This window comes from Geotrypetes seraphini, chromosome 12, assembly GCF_902459505.1.
Source record: "Geotrypetes seraphini chromosome 12, aGeoSer1.1, whole genome shotgun sequence".
NCBI classification, from domain to species: Eukaryota; Metazoa; Chordata; class Amphibia; order Gymnophiona; family Dermophiidae; genus Geotrypetes; species Geotrypetes seraphini.
This window is the reverse complement of record NC_047095.1, coordinates 27,071,070-27,092,810: the sequence shown is the minus strand read 5'-3', so window position 1 is coordinate 27,092,810 and position 21,741 is coordinate 27,071,070. Positions and strand designations below refer to the sequence as shown.

The window sequence follows — 21,741 nt, the reverse complement described above, 5'->3', positions numbered from 1 at the left end:
AAGAGAAGCCGGCACGCACACTTTAGAGCCCGGAGCATAAGTTTGCTACGGGCTGAAATCTCCAAGCCGTTTTTTTTTTTTTTTTGGGGGGGGGGTTTAATGTTCAGCAGCGGCAGATGACAGCTGGGCGGACCGCCCAGCTAAAAGGCCCTAGGGAGAACACTGGAGAGGAAGGCTGATCGGACCGTAGATCAGGAGAGCAACACGAGTCTGCGATCGACTCACGTTGCCTTCCTGAGCTACTTGTCGATCGCGATCGACGTGTTGGGCACCCCTGGTCTGGAGTTTATCAGTATTTCTCTGCCTCTAGTAGATGGTGCATCCCTGTTGTTCTTCACTGCTGACTCAATACCTATTCTCATGGTTCTGTCTTTCTTGCCTAAAGTGGTCTTTCCCCCCTCATGAATCAAACAGTTTCTCTCCTGGTGTTTTTAAGAAAAGCCAAAAACAGGGACAGTGAAGACATTTTACATACTAATGAGCGCCCATTCACTGTCTGAAGGTGAAGAACTCTTCTAGGAAGTCTGATTAGCTCTTTATTCTGTTTAGTGGATTCTGTAAAGGGAAGGCCCTCTCCGAGGCTTTGCTGGAATGCTGGATTATGGTGGTGATGCACTGCCTCTATCTTCTCAAACAAAGGGTAGTTCTAGACCAGATCTCAGGTCATGGTGGCTCTGGAGGTTTTCTGTAGAGAAGCAGAATGGTCATCTCTGCATTGTTTTTTTCAGACATTACAAGATTGATTTCTTGACCAGGGCTAATAGCATCTTTGGTAGAGTAGTGTTGGGGGGGGGGAGCCTTGTCCTAAGGGAACCACTATGTTTGCACCTTAGTTGTTTCTAGTTAACCCTTCTACTTCAGGAATGGTACAGACCAGCAGAGGACGCAGTTAGCACAGGAGTGGGCAACCTCAGTCCTCAAGGGCCTCAACTCAGTTGGGTTTTCAGGATTTCCCCAATGAGATATATTTGCATACAATGGGAGCAGTGCATATAAACAGATCTTATGCTTATTCATTGGGGAAATTGTGAAAACTTGATGGGAATGCGGCCCTCAAGGACCAAGATTGTTTACCCCTGAATTAGCATGAAGTCTTCAGCCTCCACAGTTCCTACTGGTAGAAACAGTGATCATTTTCTGTATAAGCTACATGCTCTTATGTGGTTGTAACTGTTCAGTTGCCTGAAGCAAGGGGGTTTTATGAGTCCTGCTCTGTCAGTATTATTTCCTTTAGAGCCAGCAGTTTGAAGTGTTTTCAGACTGATGAGCTAAGGTTCTGGCAGCCTTTCTAACTGCCTGACTTCCAGTCTTGCAGCAGTAACTCTGGTGACAGGCTGGGAAGTGCTCAGATATCACTATTCATAATGATTTGGAGTTGTAGGCACTCCAAAATGCACAGGCCCTTAAGGCTAGTGCTTAGGGCAGTGTATCTCAAACTGTGTGCTGCCCAAGATTTCAGATGTGCCACGAGACGCTGGGGAGGAGGAGAGACGCCAACTGACTGCCTATAGGACGTGCCTCTCGCAGTGAGATGCACATCTTGTAGGCAGTCAGCCGGCACCTGCATCTCTTCTCCTCCGTGCCTCTTCCCTTCCAGCACCTCCCACTGGTGACTCGTGGCCCCATCTGGCGGGCCTTCGCGCATGCACGAATGTCAACTTGATGACATCATGCATGCGCATGATGTCATCACGTCAACATCCATGCATTTCTGGATGCCCTTAAGCCACGACCACCAGTTTAGTGTGGTGCAACTTTGCAAAGGGCCTAGGGGTTAGTGTGCTGCTATGGAGCATCAAATGCCAGGTGGAGGGAGGACCAAGATCTCTGTGACTGTCAAGAAACAGCATGGATATGGTACTTTGCTGATCCTAAATTGGATATCCATTCAGGCTGCCTGCATACATAGAAAGCAAAATCATTTGTCAGATTAAGTGGTTACTGAGGGGCAGATGCACAAAGCCCACTGTATTGGCAATGTTTCATTTAGACTAATTTTGTGCCTAAATTGGACTTAGGCACCAGTATTTAGGCTTAGAAAACCCTAGCATAAATAGGAAGCGCCTAAGATTTTGACATCTACCAGCGCCTAGGACCAATTTAGGCACCTACTGCTAGGCACAATTCTATAAACGGCACTTAACTGAAGATTGACGCTGCGTCCCTCGGCACCTATCTTTTAGATGCCGTTTATAGAATCAGGGCGTAAGTGCCATATAGCTTATAGGTATAAAATAGGACATGCAATATTTAGCATGCACTAAGCTTTAGTAAAAGGACCCCTTGGATTGTAAGTACTCTGGGGATGGGGAAATATTTCATACTTGAATGTAACTCACTTTGAGCTACTATAGAAAATGGGTGGATTAAGGAGTCCTTTTATTGAGGTGCACGAACAAATTAGTCCATAGGTATACAGTGGGCTGTGTGTGCTAAATCTGTAAGTGCATGTAAATAAAGCAAACCTGCCCAGAACAATGATTCAGTTCAAAATAGCAGTGAATTGACCATATTGTACTGCCACAAAGACAAAAAAGGTCACTTACATGGAGCAGCAGTTACAACCTGAAATGTTTCTTTGGGCAGACCGAAGAGGCCATTTTGCTTTTTATCTGCTGCTGTTTATTTTTTCATGGTTTAATTCACAAACTGTCATCACGTTATGCCAGTTCTTGATGCGTGCAGCAACTCTCTAAACAGTCCAGTAATGAGTTCTAGCCAACACTTCCTGGGAGAGTTAATTTGTTTCCTCCCACTTTCTTTAGCTTAGCTGCTGCAAAGTACTTTTGCAGAAGTATTTTGCATGTCTTTATTTCTGGAATACTGAGATCTTTTTCTAGGAAGTATATCAAGTGAGCACTACTGTTGCTTGTGACTTTGGAGATTCCTTTTTTGCATTTTTTTTTAAATTGTGGACACAATTTTAGCAGCATTAATAACAAAGTTGCATATTAAAGCATTTAAAATTATTTTCACAATTTGTTATAGTTTTTATTGATGTTGCTTTTAAGTATGGTGTGTACATTTCATTTTAGATAACTTATTTTCATGGCATATTCTCCCATCTTCTGTTGCTACACATATTTGGATCACTGTATATTGTTCCATCCATCAAGATTCGGGATGATAATTTTCTGTTTAGAGTATTTACACATTTTTCAGTTTCTCTTTTTTATGCTTTATCCAACAGTTTTCCTGCTGTATTGTATGGAAGGGGCCCGCCATTTTGGAGTGGTGGGCCTGCAAGCAGGAAGGACTGCTTTCATCTATTTTTGAGGTACAGAAGAGGTTTGGGGAGGTGTGAGGGGTAGTTTTTTGGGGGGCAATCCGGTTGCAGGAATGAGTAAGCATCCCTCCTGCTAATTTCTTTTTAATAGGAAGGGGAGCGAGGAAGGGGAGGGGTCATTGGGGTGGGGCATGATGGGGGGGGTTCAGGGGAGGGGTCCGTGCAGGGGAGGTTTGCAGCGGCAGGAGGGAGTGAGCATACTTCCTGCTGATTTTTGAGGAAGAGGAGGGGTTGCTTTGTGGACGGGTCAGTGCGGGAGAGGTTCACGACAGCAGGAGGGAGTGGGCATCCCTCCTGATTTTTGAGGAAAGAGAGGGGCATAGGGAGTCAGTTTGGGGGTCCTTGCAGGGGGGGTATCATTGCAGGGGAGGTTTGTGGCGGCAGGAGGGAGTGGGTATCCCACCTGCCGATTTTTTTTGATTCCAGGGTTGTTTGACGGAGGAAGGGGGCTTTTTCTTTTTAACCTACCTGTGTAACATATGCACAATATCTGTGCCATTAAAAAAAAAGCCCCAACAGCTGAGTGGCAGGAAATTGCTTTGGGGCTTTCCCAATCTGCTCTGTTCATGTGTCAAAGTCATTCTCATAGTGACTGATTAGACCTCCATACAAATCATTTGCATGCAAACTTGTTGGTACATCAATCGCTGTTCCAGAGTTGGCCAAAAAATCAGTCAACAGTAACTCACACGGTCTTAACGACCATGTTTTGTGCATCAAGTCCTCAGTGATCAATTAATTTATGTGGCCAGCTTGGGCACCATATATAGAATCTGGAGACAAATGCATGCAAACTGGAGTCTGGACATCTTTGAACCAAAAAAAACCTCCAACACATCTGTACAAGTACTGGACTTCTTTTCTATAATAGTCAAATAATCACCAACTGGGAAGATATTAAAAATTAAAAAGTCTTTTTGTCAGCAGCCCTTCCCTATCTTTTCATCTTAGTTTTTCAGACCATCAGAGGATGAGTATCAGAGGAGTCGGTATCCATATAAATACTCTCGCCAGCCCAGTTCTTCATCAGTCCAGTTGTAGTTATGTGCTTCCAATCCACTACATATTACTATCTTCCTTTTTATTAAGGCATCCACTTCAAAACTGTTCCATAGCAGCATACTGTATATCAAAAACTTATAAAGAACCTACCTGTGGAATTGCAGGAAGCAATCCTCTCGCATGAAATCCTGTTTTGATAATCTGCTTCAGGGAGGAAAGTCTCCTCAATATCATTTCCCAGTTTCTCTTTCCAAACATACAGTGATCTGTGAGTTCAGTTTTGCAGGTCTGACCAATTTTCAGGCAGTTCTATCAAACGTTTCTTGGTCTTTCAGGTTTTGCCTAGATTTCCAAGATCTCAGTATAACTTCTGTTTCTTAACAGTGTTTCTGACCGTTGAAATTGCTAGCTGGTAGCATTTTGAGATTCTTTGGCCTTTCCCTGCTTTGTAAGAGTAAAGTGCCGTCATTTTCAAATATTCAGACAAAAAGAACAATCACAAGCTCCAGAGGTTAGAGGTCAAAAATGTCATTACCTGTCTAACTGAAAGCCTAATAAGTTGCTAAACTTTTTGGGCCTTGTGAAAAACTTTTTAAAAAGTGTCCAAACTTTTGCATCTGTCATATTCACTGTTATATTGTTTTCACTCTTAAAATCATCAACTAGTAATTATGTATTGAAATTTGCAGAAAGATAACATGTTTACTTTGTGCCACATAGAGAAGTGGTTCTCACACACCTAGCCAGTCAGGTTTCAGGATATCCATAATGAACATGCATTAGATAGATCTGCATATATAATAGAAGTAGTGCGTGCATGTTCATTGTGGATATCCTGAAAATCTGACTGGGCTGAGAACTCCTGACGTAGAGGTAGTATTAGCATCTATTTACTGAAGGATTCAGTGGAACATGCAATTTGACCGAGGTTACCTAAACTTTTGCATACAACTGAAGTTAATCAAACACTTCACAAGTGCAAAGCTGTGGAGTCTGAAGGATGACTTGGGTCACTGACTAAAACTTTCACCCCAGTCCCCTAGGATTACCTGGCCAGTTGAGTTTTCAGGATACCAATAATGAATACACGTGATAGATATTTGTATACACCGGAGGAAGTTCATGCTAATGCATCTCATGCATATTCATTGTGAGTATCCTGAAAACCTGGCTGGTCAGGTTGTCCCTAAGGATTGGGTTGAAAACCACTGCTCTAGGTAGTATTGCTGGCTATTTCTATACAATCAGTGGTTCTCAACCCAGTCGTTAGGGCCAGTCAAGTTTTCAGAATACATATAAGGGAAAGGGATTGGGACTTGTATACCACCTGTTTGTAGTTTTACAACCACACTCGGAAGTGGTTTACATACAGGTACTTCGAGCATTTTTTCTGGTCTGTCCTGATGGGCTAACAATCTATCTCAAGGATCTCAAAGTCCCTCCTTGAGGGCCGCAATCCAGTCGGGTTTTCAGGATTTCCCTAATGAATATGCATTGAAAGCAGTGCATGCACATAAATCTCAAGCATATTCATTGGGGAAATCCTGAAAACCTGACTGGATTGCGGCCCTCAAGGAGGGACTTTGAGATCCCTGATCTATCTAATATACCTGGGGCAGTGGAGGATTAAGTGACTTGCCCAGGGTCACAAAGAACAGCACAAGGATTGAACCCACAACCTCAGGGTGCTGAGACTGTAGCTCTAACCACTACGCCACACTCTCTCTTCAAATATACATGAGATAGATTTGCATACAGTGAAGGGTAGTATATGCAAATCTATCTCATGCATATTAGTTCTGGAGATCATGAAAACCGGACTGACTGGGATGTGTCTTGAGCACTTTCTTGAGAACCCATACTCTAGATAAACCTCTTTTTAATGTGCATAAATTACTTTTAAAATTACCACATAAATAGACATAAACATAGATTATATAAACTCTCTTCTCTCCAGAAAAGAAACTAAACCAGTCTTAATTTTAAAAAATATTATGAAATGTAAAATATAAACATTGGTTCAAAAATGAAGATCTAAAAGCACCACTCCTGGATTCTGTATATGGCGCCAAAATTTGCACACCAGTCAAAGATGCATACACAAATTAATTGGCCTATGAGCCAATTAATTGCAGTCAAATGCTGTTAATCAATTATTAGTTGGCCTTATTAAAAATTTGTTTACACATCTTCTTGCATGCTATTCTATTATCCCATGCGCCTAAATCCCCTAGTGCACAACTCAGAAGGGGTCAGGGCAGGAGGATTCCCAAAAATTGCATGAAGAGTTATAGAATTGTGCCATTTCTACAACCAAATGCCAAGAGTTGGGCACTGGTGCTCAAATTTGGGCATGGAAATGTGCAATAAGTTCTACTCTGTAAAGAATACTCAATTTGAAGTCTCCATTCCAGAATAATGCTCTGTGCTGATTCTTTCTAGCACCCAAATTTGGGGACCATTTACTGAATCCAAGCCCAAGTGTACAAGAAAAAAATCCCAATATGATGATAATTCAGTGAAGCACCTGCTTAAGGGGAGGATGTATAGAAAACTAGTTAATTAATTATCTAGGAAAATTCTTGTTGTTTATCATTAAAATGTTTCTAGAAGTCTAGAAGTAAAACCAGTACTGAAGTTGTAATTCCCATTTAGCTGTGAAAAAGGAGATAACTTGTCAAGCTGTAGAATATTCATTCAGTCTTTGTTTTGACTGTATGGGGTCTGTTCAAAAAGTTCCACGACTGATTTTATAAAAATGTATTAAACAATCTTACAACTTATTCCATTGGGTCCCCTTCAAAGTACTCCACATCCCTATGTGTACACTTTTCCCAACGTCGTTCCCACTTTTGGAAACAGTCCTTAAATTCATCTTTAGGAATCGCCAAAAGTTGCTGCGTTAAATTTTGCTTTATATCTTCAATGGTGTCAAATCGCTTTCCTTTCAGCATGGATTTTAGTTTAGGAAACAAGTCAGCAGGGGCCAAGTCAGGAGAGTAAGGTGGCTGGGGAAAAACTGTCATCATATCTTTGTGCAAAATTCACAAATTCTGGCACGTTGTCATGATGCAGGAACCACGACTGCTTCCTCCCAATGGGCCGCTTCCTCCTGATTCTCTCACAGAGTCAATTCAGCACTTTCAGATAGTAATTTTGGTTAGCAGTTTGTCCTTGTGGCAGAAATTCATAGTGAACAACGCAGCAACTGTAAAAACCCAACTCTCAACATGTTTGACGCTTGATCGAACTTGCCCAGCATTTTTCAGTATTGGCGATGTTTTGGCTCTCCATTTAGATGACTGAGCTTTGGTTTCCATGTCATAACCTTAGACTTGTGACTCATCACCAGTTATCACTTTATCATCTTCATTTGCCTGTTCAAGAAGATTCTGATAGATCATGATGCAGTTGTTGTTCTGGTCGTCGGTCATCAACTGTGGAACAAACTTTGCTGCAACGCGAGTTGTCCCAAACTTCTCTGTTAAAATGTTGTGGCATGAACCAATGGAGATGTTGCACTCCTCTGCCAGTTCTCTAACAGTTAATCGTCAATTAGCACACACGAGAACCCTCACTTGATCTACATCAGGGGTGTCAAAGTCCCTCCTCGAGGGCCGTAATCCAGTCGGGTTTTCAGGATTTCCCCAATGAATATGCATTGAAAGCAGTGCATGCACATAGATCTCATGCATATTCATTGGGGAAATCCTGAAAACCCGACTGGATTCCGGCCCTCGAGGACCGACTTTGACACCTGTGATCTACATGATCATCATCAGTTGACATTGATGGTCTTCCAGTGCACAAATTGTCTTCCACTGATTCCACTTTTGAAGCATGAATACAATTCAAAACACCTTCCACAACTCATGACATGTTCCCCATAAGCCACTTTCAACGTTTCATAAGTTTCTGTTGTGGGACTCGCGGCAGCCATTCACTAGAGGCTCTGCACGGGGCAGGAAAGCGGGAAGATCACTCCTGCTCTGTTTCACCACTGGACTATCGGAGATTTTAAAGGTACACAGAGGAGGCGAGAGGGAGGTAAAAGTTGGAACAGTTAGCTAGGACAGGAGGCAAGAAGGATCCCTCCTCTCCCAGCCCACTGCTGCACCATCAGGTCTTACGGCAGGCTTGGCAGAGGCCTGCAAGAGGTCCAGGAAGGGGGGGGCAGGCGGGTGCTAACCTGATTATAAGCTGAGACCCCCATTTTTGGGCCCAAAAATCTCAGCTTATATTCTAGTATATACAGTATACATTTCCTTGGGAAAGAGTGAGAGTGCAATCTCTATGCTTCATCACCATGGTGTTGTGTGCCATATGCCTTTTCTTTTAGAGTCCTGATGATAATATATTTTTCAATTGGAGGATTCTTTTGGTTCCTTCCTTAACTTACTTTGTGTTTTGCTTCCTGACTTTGGAAGTGGGGATTTTTCCCTCTTTTGTTTTTGTTTGTGTCTGTAAGTCAGACCACACACACAGTTTCCTGGAATGCATTTAAAGACATAGTGTCGGCAAAAGATCTGAGCCCTCATTCAGTTGACCAAAGACTTTCCATGTGAAGGCCATTTGCGTTGTATCACTGGCATATAAAATCACAATGAAGGCATTGAATTCCTTGAAAGAAATGATTCTTTTCATTGAGTTGATACTTTTTATACTGTTGTTGTGGGTGTTAGAGCGTGGCCCATTGGCAACCATAGTTTGATGTTATTACTAAACAGATTGGTTGAGGGTCTGAGCACTTTACTAATTAAATTATAAATTATATATTTATTAATATCTTTTTAATTTTTAAATAATAAAATAAGAGCTGTGATATTTGAACTGGTTATCATAAGAACATATCATCTTAGAACTATCTCCTTGCCTCTGTTTGCATATATCTTTTTTTATACGGTGAAGTATATTATCATCAATAACCAACTGCCATGCACTTTTCATGCTCCCACCTTTTATGTTACGTTTAGTGTAGAGTAGGAGTTTCTCAAAGAAGATTTTGTTGGGCCGGTCTTCTTGGAGCTGAAGTATTTTCAATAGCTTCCCATAAAGTTCCATCAGAATTAGTTGACTTTTTGCTGACCAGTGAGAGAGTGTTATATCGTCTTCCAACTTATTCAAGAACTACAAAGATTGTCCAAGGACTTGGAGAGATCTTCCCTGACTGGTTCCCTTTGATGCTTGGGATGGCTGGCCACAACCACACTCGCATGCCATGCTCATTGAAGAGGGCCTTGAATCATATCTCTCACTTTCCAAAAGTCTGGCAGATTGTTCACTATTGTCACGATCCCAAATGCTTGTGTTGGGCATATATCCCTTATCACTCTTGGAAAATTATCTAACACGATTTGTGCTTTCTTTTTCTGATTCTTCTTCATCCAAATATTGAAGTTGTTTAGAACTTCTACAGCTACATGGAATAGACTTCTTAAGTTCATATATCGAGCTCCGTCCCTAGCCATATTCAAATCTAGGCTAAAAGTCCATATTTTTGTGACTGCTTTAATTCTTAACCTCCTATCAACCTGTTTTTTGTTTTTTTTTAGTCATGCTTGTTAATCATTCCTAAAATAACTCTACTTCCTGATCCCGTGGAGGGGCATAATCGAAAGGGACATCTAAGTCCGTTTGCGTCTAAGTCGCAAGTCGTCCAAAGTAAAAAACAGCCTAGGACACATTTTCGAAAAATACGTCCAAAATTTTTTTTTGTTTCGAAAATTGTCTAAATTATACATCCTGCTGATCTGATCGTCCAAGCCGCTAAATTGTCCATCTTTATACCACATTTCTGTCTAATTTTTCGTCCAAGTCAAAAACGCCTAGAACAAGCCCTGTTGGACGTGGGAGGGGTCTGCAAAGTGAAGGACTGAACACCCAGACATAGCACCTAAATAGTGGGGTACCTTACAGGGCACTGCTGTGAACTTCACAAAAAGAGTGCCATGTCTTCTCCTCACTACAGCTCCCTTATAGGTCATGGTGAGCCCCACAAACCACCTCCAGAATCCCCTAGACCCACTTATCTATCACCCCAATAGCCCTTATAGCTGCAGCAGCCACTTATATGCCAGTAAAAAAGGGTTTTAGGGGTGTATAAGGGAGTGCTAGGCATGTTTAAGTATAAATGCAGTGATTACAGGGGCTTATGGGCATGGGTCCTCCTCTCCATGGGACCCTAACCCACCCCCAAGATGGCTTAAGATGCCTCTGTGCTGGACGACTAGGCTTTCCTATGCCAGGTGACCAGGTGATGATGGTCTGGAGGCTGAATTTTAAAGTTGTGATTAATATTTTTATGGGGGGGGTTGGGGATACCTGGGGTAGTGTGTGGAGGTCTATTTTATGTGTTTTCAGTGCTTATCTGGTGACTTTAGGTGGGTTTTTGTGACTTAGACCATGTTTTACATGGTCTAAGTCACAACGTCCAAGTTCTGTCGATCGTGGGCTATATAACTTTTGGTTATACATGCTGTACGACTAAGTCTAAGCCGGCCCACATTCCGCCCTTGACACTCCTCCCGAAATGCACCATTTAGCTTTGGTCATTCAGCAGGACTATGTAGGCCTAGGTCGTTTAGAAATACGTCCAAAACCCGTTTTTATTATCGGCACTTGGACGTATTTGGGAAATGTTTGTCCAAGTGCTGACTTAGGCAAGTTTTGGGATGTTTTTCTCTTTTGATTATGAGCCCCTTATTGTCCTGTCTTGAATTTATTGAAAGCTGTGATAAATAAGGATGGTCTGTTATGCATGTGTGTACATCTTGTAGCACTATAAAAATGATTAGTAGTAGTAGTTTATAGTTTATTAAAATTTACTATACCACCTTTTCTGAAAAAACATGACAAAGCAGTATACAGTCTAAAACAATAAAAATGAAAGGAACTCTAATAAAATAGGAAATCAGAATGCAAAAATTACAATAATATGTAAATTCATAGGGGAGGGAAAGAAAAGATAAAAAGTTCCTCAAATGCCTTTTAGTACAAAAAAGTTTTTAATAAGGATTTAAATTTAGAGAAGGATAATTCAGAATGAATTTTAAAGGGAATACCATTCAATTGGTGGGTGCTGTAATGAAAAATAACTGAGGGCCAGATTCTCAAAATGTAAGATTACCTTTAACGTGCTCGCTAAACCGGTTCTAGCCATTTTAGCGGCAGATTATCAAAATGGTTTACCATGGCCTTGTCTGAGTTTTCTAGCTGTCTCCGATACTACCATGCAAATGTAGTACAATGAGGTCATTAATATTAAAATGAGCACTCCGAACGATTCTCTATAATCACTGGGTGATTTCCTAACCTCGTGCCACATTTGCGGCCAAAATTTGCTGACAGATCTGAGCTGTTATAGCCTTACTTTCTGATCAGTGCCTGAGTGCACTGACAGGAAAGTAAGGTTTGACAGCTCAGAGACACACACCCCTCTTCCACACGCAAATTTTAAAAAATCCCAAATTGAAGATCAGCAGGGAGAAATGCCCATTCTCTCCTGCTGCGTTGCACAATCACCTGCAAAGCTATTGCCCCCCCTCCTGCAGCAGGAGGGATGCCCATTCTCTCCTGCCATCACCCAAACCCCCGACAACTCACCTGTACCCCCGACTCTACACACATACAGCCTTGCAGTGGGAGAGATGCTCCTCCCTCCCTCCCTTATTCAGGAAGCCTACCTGTATAGAGTATAGGGCACGGGGGGGGGGGGGAGGTTGGACAACAGCAGGAGAGAGTGGGTGTCTCTTCCGTTGTGGGGGGAGGTGTTGAGTTGGGGGCACTGGGGGAGTTGTCAAGGGGTTTGGACAACATTGGGAGAGAGTGGGCATCTCTCCCATTATGGGGGGCGGGGTTAGAGTCAGGGGCACAGGGGAATTGTCGGGAAGGGTTGGGCAATGGCTGGAGAGAATGGGCATCTCTGCCAGGGGATGTCGGGAGGTTGTTCAACGTGGCAGGAGTATGAGCATCTCTCCTGCTTATCTTTGATTTGTTTTGTTTTATATGTGGATATATTCTGTGCATGGCTGATCGCTACCACCAGTAATTCATCTCAAGTAAATTTAGCGAGCCTATACTCCACACTGTGAACTTCATTTGCATACGCTGTTTTGGTGGAATGACTCGCCTTTTTAAAATCGTTATAAGAATGGCTTCAACAGCGGCTCGTCAATTTTTACCACAAAGCTTTGAGAATCTTCCCCTTTAGTGGTTTCAAATTTAGCCAACCTAGGCCCAGGCAGTACCAATCTATAATGATTTAGAGCAGGGGCATCCAAACTTGGCCCTCGCCAGGTCAGATTTTCAGGATTTCCCAAATGAATATGCATGGGATCTATTGCATACAATGGAAGCAATCCATGCAAATGGATCTCATGAAAATTCATTGGGGAAATCCTGAAAACCTGACTAGATTTGGGTGACATTTGACAACCCTGATTTAGAGAATGAAGAGCACAAACAGGGCTATAAGAAATAGTGAATGATTCCAAGTATTGAGGGGTGCTCATTCAGAATGCACGAAAAGTAAGAACCAATAATTTGAATTGAACACAGAAGATAACTAATAACTAATGATGCTGTGCTAACAAGGGAGAGATGTACTTATACCTGCCTATACCACAAAGTACCGTATTTTTCGCTCCATAAGACGCACCCTAGATTTAGAGAAGGAAAACAAGAAAAAAAACATTTTGAACCAAATTCTCCGTGCCAGGCTCTGCACCCAACCCCATATTCCTTGCCAAGCTCTGCACCCTGTCTCCCCCTCCCTGCCAGGCGCTGTACCCTGTCCCCCTTCGGGTGGTCTAGTGGTAGGCTGGGACAGGGCACAGGGCAGACCGGGACAGGGCAGGGCACAGGTCAGGCAGGGACAGGGCAGGCAGGCTTAGTAGCAGGCAGCTGGCCTAGTGGCCTGGTGACAGGCAGGCAGGCAGGCCAGCCTGGTGATAGGCAGGCATGCCTAGTGGCCTGGTGGCAGAAAGGCAGGGCCCCCCCAACAGGGCCCCCACACCAAGACATGCAGGCAGGGCCCCCCCCCCCCCTTTACCTCAATTCCTCCCGCGGTCCAGCGCTGTAGGGCAGGATCTTTCAGCCTCCTTGAAAGCTCAAAAAATCAATGCCCAGGACTAATATTCACATCTGCATTTTAAAGCTGAAATTATTAAATGACCAAGGGTTTTATTTTTTCCCCTGGAAGTGCTAAATTTATTAGACAGAGTTCACTGATTTTTCCCAATCCAAAATGAGAAGTATTACAAAAAAAAGCAGTCCTTCTCACAGACTCCACTAGAAGGAGTAGCCTAGTAGTTAGTGGAGCAGCCTGAGAACCTGGGGAACTGGGTTTAATTCTCACTGTAGCTGCTTGTGATTCTGGGTAAGTCACATTACCCTCTGTTGCTCGAGGATTAAAAAAAAAAGTATCTGAATTTAATATGTAAACCACAGAAAGGCGGTTATTTCACGTCCCATGGCCTATCACCTTTCATTTTGAAGAAAGCCACAGTAAAATTATTGAAATGTCAAAAGGGTCAGTTTTCTAGGTATAACCACTTATCTTGGAAAGTACAGTATGCTAGCTCCTTTAAACTTATAACACTAATGAACATGAAAAGTTGTAATGTGCAAACTATTTTGCCCATGAGTAAAAGATAAAAATTATAATTTAGTTAGGGGTCAGAATGACCCTTTTGGTAGTATAGTGCTACCAGTTAATTTTCTGTACATTGTCCCCTTAAGCAAGCACTTTTCTCTGTAAAGCCACACAACAAAGTTAGTTGCTCTTGAGGATGGCCTCATACAGGTATATGCTGGAGGTGCAGTTCAGTTCTCTAGTTCAATAAACTGCATTACTTGAGACAGGAAAGTAAATTAGGTATTAATGAAAACTTGATGTATAGGCTAGATTATATGTAGCAATGAAAATATATTGAAGAAACATGACATCAGTCATTTTTTCCCTTTTTTTCTTACATTTTCCCTTTTCTAATTATGCTCCTTATTTTGTTTGACTTTTCTTGTTTGGCTTTAATTTTAGCTTTATTGTATATTTTTTGCTTCTTTTCCTTTTTTTTTGTCTGCTTGCCTGAATGTTAGGTGACCCTGCCTATCTGAGTGGAATGATCTGTTTTAGTGTATATTGTTTTTGAAGATTTGGAACATATGCGGAAGGAAATTTTGGATGAGGTACCTTCTATTATGTGGTCAGCCCAATTTAAGAACCAGGTAATTTTACTTTGCTTCATTATTCAATTTTATACTTTGGTATAGTTCTGGAGAAAATCTTGTCTTCCTGCCAGTTTTATTTTACAAACCCTACTTCTAAGTGTTCTTTATAGGGAAGTACTTAAGGAACGTAGTACAGTGTATGTATATATATATATATACTAGTGTTTAAGCCCGTTACATTAACGGGTGCTAGAATATATGTCTGTCTGTCTTTCTGTCTGTCTGTATGTCTCTCCCTGCCCCTTTCTTCCTTTCTTTCTATCTCTCTCCCTCCCAATGTCTGTCTTTCTTTCTTTCTGTCTGTCTCTCTCCCTGGCCCCCTTTGTCTGTCTGTCTTTCTTTCTGTCTGTCTCTCTCTCTCTGGCCCCCTTTGTCTGTCTGTCTTTCTTTCTGTCTCTCTCCCTGCCCGCTGTCTTTCGTTCTTGTGCGTTGCCTGTCTGTCTCTCTCCGTGGCCCCCTGCCTGCCTGCCTTTCTTTGATCACGGATCAAGCAGGTAGGAGTGTGCATGGGTGCTTAGGGTTTTATTATTAGTGATATATATATGAGTATGGTTTCCATCTGTGTCCTCTCTCGTGTATTCATTCGCAGACAAGTTACAAGGATAACGTTTCTGACTAGAAAAATATTCATGTACAACCATGGATAGGAAATTAGCACACACAAACTGTCTACACCTGCAGATTGGAAACACATAGAAAGAAACAGTAGGAGGAACTGTCAGCAGGAACAGATGAGGCTTTGCTTCTTTTCAGCTTGCTATTCTAATCACTAGAAGTAAACTAATAGTTAGAGCAGCAAGCTTAGAACCAGAAAAGCTGAGACTCAGCTCCCACTGATGCTCCTTGTGGGAAATTGCTTAACCCTCCTTTACCTCAGGTACAAACTTACACATGTTCCTGTGGTGAATAGCAGTAGTGCCTTCTAACAAATGTAGCCATTTAATTGTAAGCCCTCTGGGGACAAGAAAATACCCATTGTACCTAACTGTAATGTACCTTGAGCTGTTACTGAAAAGTGTGAACTAAACTGAAATCTAAATATACAAACATACCCTCCTCCTTTCTCTTCCATATTGCCTTGCCTCCCTCCCACCCCCATATAAACACATTCTCAATCTCAACATACAGATATTCTTCCTCTAGTGTACACCAGTACTACTGGAAAAAAAAGGTGTGAGATAAGTCCAGATAAAAGAAAATATATATACCAACCACTTTCATAAATTTGCACGTGTAGATCCACATACACACTTAACTACACAAAAACATACACATCCCTTAAAAATAACTGCTTGAAGGAAAGTGTGCCTTTGGGTATTTTTCCATTCCAATCTTGTTTCCTTCTTAAATTCATTATTCCATTGTAAACAACAGTTTTTATCTCATATATTTGTAATTTCTAAGGGCTCCTTTTACTAAGGTGTGCTAGCGTTTTTAGCGCATGCGGGAAATTACCGTGTGCTACACTTCTAGAACTAATGCCAGCTCAATGCTGGCGTTAAGGTCTAGTGCGCACGGCAATGTAGCGCGCGCTATTCCGCGCGTTAAAGCCCTAATGTGGTTTAGTAAAAGAAGCCCTAAGTATTTATTCTGCATCTTCAGGACCCTTTGAGCATCCTCTGTGTGTGCCTACACCTCTCACTTCCTTGTTAAAGTGAATATCTGTTTTTCTACTTCATCTCATTTCTTTTTCTCTTATTTCTATTTGATTTTCTTTTATTCTGAAATTTAGTCTTACCAGTTCCACTGCTTCTTCCTTTTTTTTGCTAGCTGATATATGTAATGCATCTGTCAATGTTAATAATTAGCTCTTTTTGTTTCATAGTGCTACATGAGTTTCTGTTGTAAACCATAGCCTAGGAGTTCTGCATTCTGTTTTATCTTTTCCAGCATATTATCCCATTATTAATACTAGTTTGAGCTGACTTAAGGGTATCTGATGCCCTAGGCAAACTTTCACCATGCTGTACCTCCTACAGTGTGTCGCTCATGATAAACCACCCCTCCTCCTGCCTTCCTCTATTTGTATTTAAAAATTAATATGAAAAGGTCAGCATTTATAACAATTTTTTTATCTGGTCCAGCAGTTGTCTCATTCTCTTCCTCTCCCACTTTTGTAGCCTGGCATCTCCCTGACCCCTCTCCCTGGCTCACAGACATTCTACTCTATGTGTTCTCACCATGGACCATGGGAGACTGGATCATCTGCAGAATCATGAGCCACCAGGGTCTGGTAATACTAGTAGCTCCAGACTGGCCTCGCCGGTCTTTGTATGTGGATCTAGTGTGACTATAGAGAGCCAGGTGTCTCAAGCTGCTAGTTCATCCTGGGTTTCTCTGTCAAGGCCCAATTCCCATGAGATACCAGAGCACATTGGTCTTACAGCATGGCTGTTGAGTGCTCAGCCCTACCTTGTAAGGGTTACTCAGAGGTTGTCATTGCAACTGTACTTAGAGCAAAGAAACTTTCGATGTTTGCAGCTTACGCTAAGATCTGGAAGGCTTTCCAGTAGCAGTGTGCCAAGGAAGAGGTAGAGCCTTGTCAGACACTAATTCCTGTGATCCTGGCATTTCTACAGGCCGGGAAAGAAAAAGGCCTAGCAGTTGCATCTCTCAGAGTACAGGTGGCAGGCCTCTCGTGCTTTTGGACTCGGGGAGGTAAGTGGTCACTGGCGTCTCATCCAGATGTCACTTCGTTCTTGAAGGGGCGCTCAGATTGCGTCCTCTGTTGCGCTGGCCTTCCCTTTCGTGGGACCTTAATATCATTTTGAAGGGACTCTCTCAGTCTCTTTAGGACCTTACGGTCAAGTTGGTATTTCTGGTGGACATAGTCTCAATGAGGCTCATCTTGGAATTACAGGCTCTCTCCTGCAGAGCGCATTTCCTCAGGTTTATAGAGGCCGGTGTTTCACTGCGAACGGTACCTTCCTTTCTACTGAAGGTGGTGTCAACCTTTCATGTAAACTAAGAGATTTGTTTGCTCACTTTTCATCCTATGGGTCCAACTAAACAGAACAGGATTTTTCAGAGGCTGAATGTGCGAAGAGTTCTACTTCACTGCCTGGCAAGGACCCATGATTCCCCTCTCTCTGACCATCTTTTTGTGCTGATCCCAACAAGACGAGGCAGACCATCTTTCAAGGCTTTGATTGTGATATGGATTCACATGGCGATTTCTTCTTCCTATATTGTCAGCGGCACACAGCCACCTATCTCTATCACAGCACATTCAACGAGAAGTGTTGCTACCTCCTGGACAGAGTTCTGGGCTGTTCCACATGATGAAATCTGTAGAGCAGCTACTTGGTCTACTCTCCATACCAGAATCTACAGGGTGGATGTGGCAGCTCGAGAGGATGCCTCATTTGGGTCCTCAGTGCCACGGGAAGGCTCATCTGTCCCTACCTAGACATCTGGCACTGCTTTGGTACATCAACTTCAGTACATAATCCTATGACTTTGCAACAGAATGGAAGATTAGATTCTTAACTCGGTAATCTTCTTTCTGTTATAAGACATAGGTTTCTGTACGGCCTGCCCTGTGCAAATTTACAATTCGCCTGTTTACTCCATCAGACATTGCTGATCTCCATCACAGGACTTTTTCTCTTGCCATTTAGAAGAGCATGAAATAAAACCTCCAGGAGTTAGAGTAATGGTAGTCGTGTTTGAAACTTGGGATTTCTTATTCGATAGTGCTTGTTGCACATAGCAGGTTGGTTCCTGGATGCTCCCAATTTACGAATTCATGTTAATTATTGTTCTTTGTTCAGGAGTTACAGAGCAGAACAGAAATGTTTGCTGTATCTGGGGAAGTTCCCTGTACCCCTTCTTCTCTTCTGTTTCAGAGGAGTTCGATTGCTTTGGCAATAACTGAAGAGGGAGCTGTTCTCTACTGCTGAAGGGGAAGGGTTGAAAGATGAGTGACAACCTTCTGCAAAGTTTGCGATTAAAGGAGGACAACAGCTTCAGTACAGAATCCTGTCTTAAAGCAGAAAGCAGATTACTGAGGTAAAAATCTAATCTTCTATTCTAGAAGTCAACCGCCAGTGACAGCGATTCACATATGCTGTCTGTAGTCAGCCCCAGAGCCTTCACTCTGACATCGTGTTTCCTTTGGATCAACTTCCTTTTTCTAGCAGGGTGGGATGCATCAAAGAGATGCATCAGGGTTTTCTGCAGGCAGCATGTGTAAATCACTATGGGTGACTTCTGGTAGGCTGAAGGAAGACTTGAGAAAGGGGGAGATACTAGATAGGGGGAGAACATGGAAGGGAGAGATGACAGGGGTGCAGGCACATAAGATGAAATTATTCAGCAGCCACTAGATTTTGCCACTCTTAAACTTTGTGCTACACTAGGGGGCTGTGTAGTCTATCCAGTGCTAGGGCCTGCCCTGATATTAGTGACCCTGTGGACAGTTTTAATTCCTAATGGCATTGCAGAACTGTTGTATTTGACTTAAGAACATAAAAATAGCCATACTGGATCAGACCAATGGTCCATCTAGCCCAGTATCCTATTTCCACAGTGGGCAATCCAGGTCATACCTGGCAAAAACCCAAATACACTTCTCCCTCTGTATTCGCTGTAATAGGGGATTAACAGAACCGCAAATACTGAAAAACCGCGAATAACTTTTTTATGTTATTTGCCGTTTTCTATTAAAAACAATCGTGAATATGGTGAAACCACGAATAACATGGTGGTAGACCTGGTCTGTTCCTGAAGGAGAGGCAAAACACAGTGAAGAAAATGCTGGGAATCAGCGATTTTCTCTGTAAACGCTTGGAATCAGCGATTTCTCTATGCAAGCTGATGTAATTGGAGGGGGGGAGCCAGCAAGCTAAAAACCGTGAATAATCGAAACCGCGAATGCTGAAACCGCAAATATGGAGGGAGAAATGTAGTAGCAACATTCCATGCTACCGATCCCAGGGCAAACATTGACTTCCCTCATGTCTGTCTCAGTAGCAGACTATGGACTTTTCCTCCAGGTACTTGTCCAAACCTTTTTTAAACATTAACTGCTGTTACCAAAACCTCTGGCAATGTATTCCAAAACTTAACTATTCTCTGAGTGAAAAAATATTTCCTCTTATTTGTTTTAAAAGTATTTCCCTGTAACTTCATCGCATGTCTCCTAGTTTTCTAATTTTTTGATAGAGTAGAAAAAAATCAATTCACTTGTACAGTTCTATACCACTCAGGATTTTGTAGACTTCAATCATATCTCCCCTCAGCCATCTCTTTTCCAAGCTGAAGAGCCCTAATCTATTTAGTCTTTCCTCAAACGAAAGGAGTTCCATCATTTTGGTCGCTTTTCTTTGAACCTTTTCTAATTCCGCTATATCTTTTCTGAGATACAACGACCAGAATTGAATGCAATACTTAAGAGGCATAATAACATTTTTAGTCTTATTTACCATCCCTTATCTAATAATTCCTTTCATCTTGTTTGCTTTTTGGCTGCCGCCACACTTTGGGTGGAAGGTTTAAGTATATTGTCTACGATGACAGTTAGATATTTTTCTTGGGTGCTGATCCCTAAGGTGGACCGTAACATTTGGTAACTATGATTTGGATTATTCTCAATGTGCCTTAATTTGCATTTGTCCACATTAAATTTCATCTGCCATTTGGATGCCCAGTTTTCTAATTTTCTAAGGTCTTCCTGCAACTTTTCATAGTCTGTATATGTTTTAATAACTTCGAACAGTTTAGTGTCATCTGCAAATGTAATCACCTTACATGTCTTTCCAATTTCCAGATTATTTATGAATATATTAAATAGCACCAGTCCCAGTACAGATCTCTATGGCACTCCACTATTTACCCTCTTCCATTTAGAAAAATGCCCATTTTAACCCTACTCTCTGTTTTCTGTCCAATAACCATTTCCTAATCCAGAGCAAAACAAAACATACCTTTCAAAGGCACATGAGCATGTGGTATTGGCCTTGGCTAATTTTGATTATTATTTAAATAATTTCTTGCATCACAGATCACTTTATAGTTTGCATTGTGTAAGTAATAGGCTGCATAGCCTGAAACCATATCATTCTTAGTATCCTTCGGGATGACAACTTCATCATAGCTTCTTACAGCTTAATTATTATATAACCCCCCTTTTCCAAATATTTATCAAGTAACAGCAACATAATTAAAACAAAAATGCATCTAAAAATCCACCCAAGTCGGCACTTGGACGACCTAAAAGACAGGTCATCCAAGTGCCAATAATCAAAACAGGTTTTTAGAAGTATCCAGAGACATTTTAGGCCTCTGAATCCTGCTGTGCGCCGAGAGCTGAAAGGGGCGTTTTTGAAGAAGTGGTGAGGGCGGGAGGTAGGCAGGATGTGGGCCGACCTAGACTTAGTCATACTGCAGGGATAATCAAAAGTTTTATGAGGCTGCTTAAATGGAAATTATATGTTGTGACTTAGATGATGTAAAACAAAGGTCTAAGGGCCAGATTCTGCATAGATCACCCAGTCTCATAAGCCGTCTAAGCGGCTTTTGAAATTCGCACATGGGCATCCTATATAGAATCACCTAACACCACTCTAACCGGCGTCTAATTGCCGATTAAAAACATAAGAATATCCTTACTGGGTCGGATTAATGGTCCATGAAGCCCAGTAGCCCGTTCTCATGGTGGCCAGTGCAGGTCACTAGTATCTGGCCAAAAACCAAGGAGTAGCAATATTCCATGCTTTCGATCCAGGGCAAGCAGTGGCTTCCCACATGTCTTTCTCAATAACACACTATGGACTTTTCCTCCAGGAAATTGTTTAAACCTTTCTTAAAACCAGCTACACTATCCACTCTTACCACAACCTCTGGCAACGCGTTCCAGAGCTTAACTATTCTCTGAGTGAAAAAAAATTTCCTCCTATTGGTTTTAAAAGTATTTCCCTGTAACTTCATCGAGTGTCCCCTAGTCTTTGTAATTTTTGATGGAGTGAAAAATCGATCCACTTGTACCCGTTCTACTCTACTCAGGATTTTGTAGACTTCAATCATATCTCCCCTCAGCCGTCTTTTTTCCAAGCTAAAGAACCCTAAACTTTTTAGTCTTTCCTCATACGAGAGGAGTTCAATCCCCTTTATCATCTTGGTCGCTCTTCTTTGAACCTTTTCTACCGCCACTATATATCTTTCTGAGATAAGGAGACCAGAATTGTGTGCAATACTCCAGATGAGGTCGCACCAAGGAGAAAATC

General features: G+C 42.1%; 1 protein-coding gene across 5 annotated transcripts in view; it reads left to right on the top strand.

The window, feature by feature from the left end:
• Positions 1-21,741, top strand: part of PKN2 (protein kinase N2) — a 226,402-nt gene that overhangs the window by 67,690 nt on the left and 136,971 nt on the right. For 3 of the 5 annotated variants that reach the window (XM_033915236.1, XM_033915237.1, XM_033915234.1), the window contains exon 2: positions 14,384-14,512. The exons of 1 other annotated variant lie outside the window; for it this stretch is intronic. In XM_033915236.1, the coding sequence (XP_033771127.1) occupies positions 14,450-14,512 (63 nt within the window). In that variant the 5' untranslated portion in view covers positions 14,384-14,449. Of the gene's footprint in view, positions 1-3,220; positions 3,278-14,383; positions 14,513-21,741 lie in introns of those variants that run through there. One more of the 5 variants, XM_033915235.1, reaches the window with a different exon arrangement.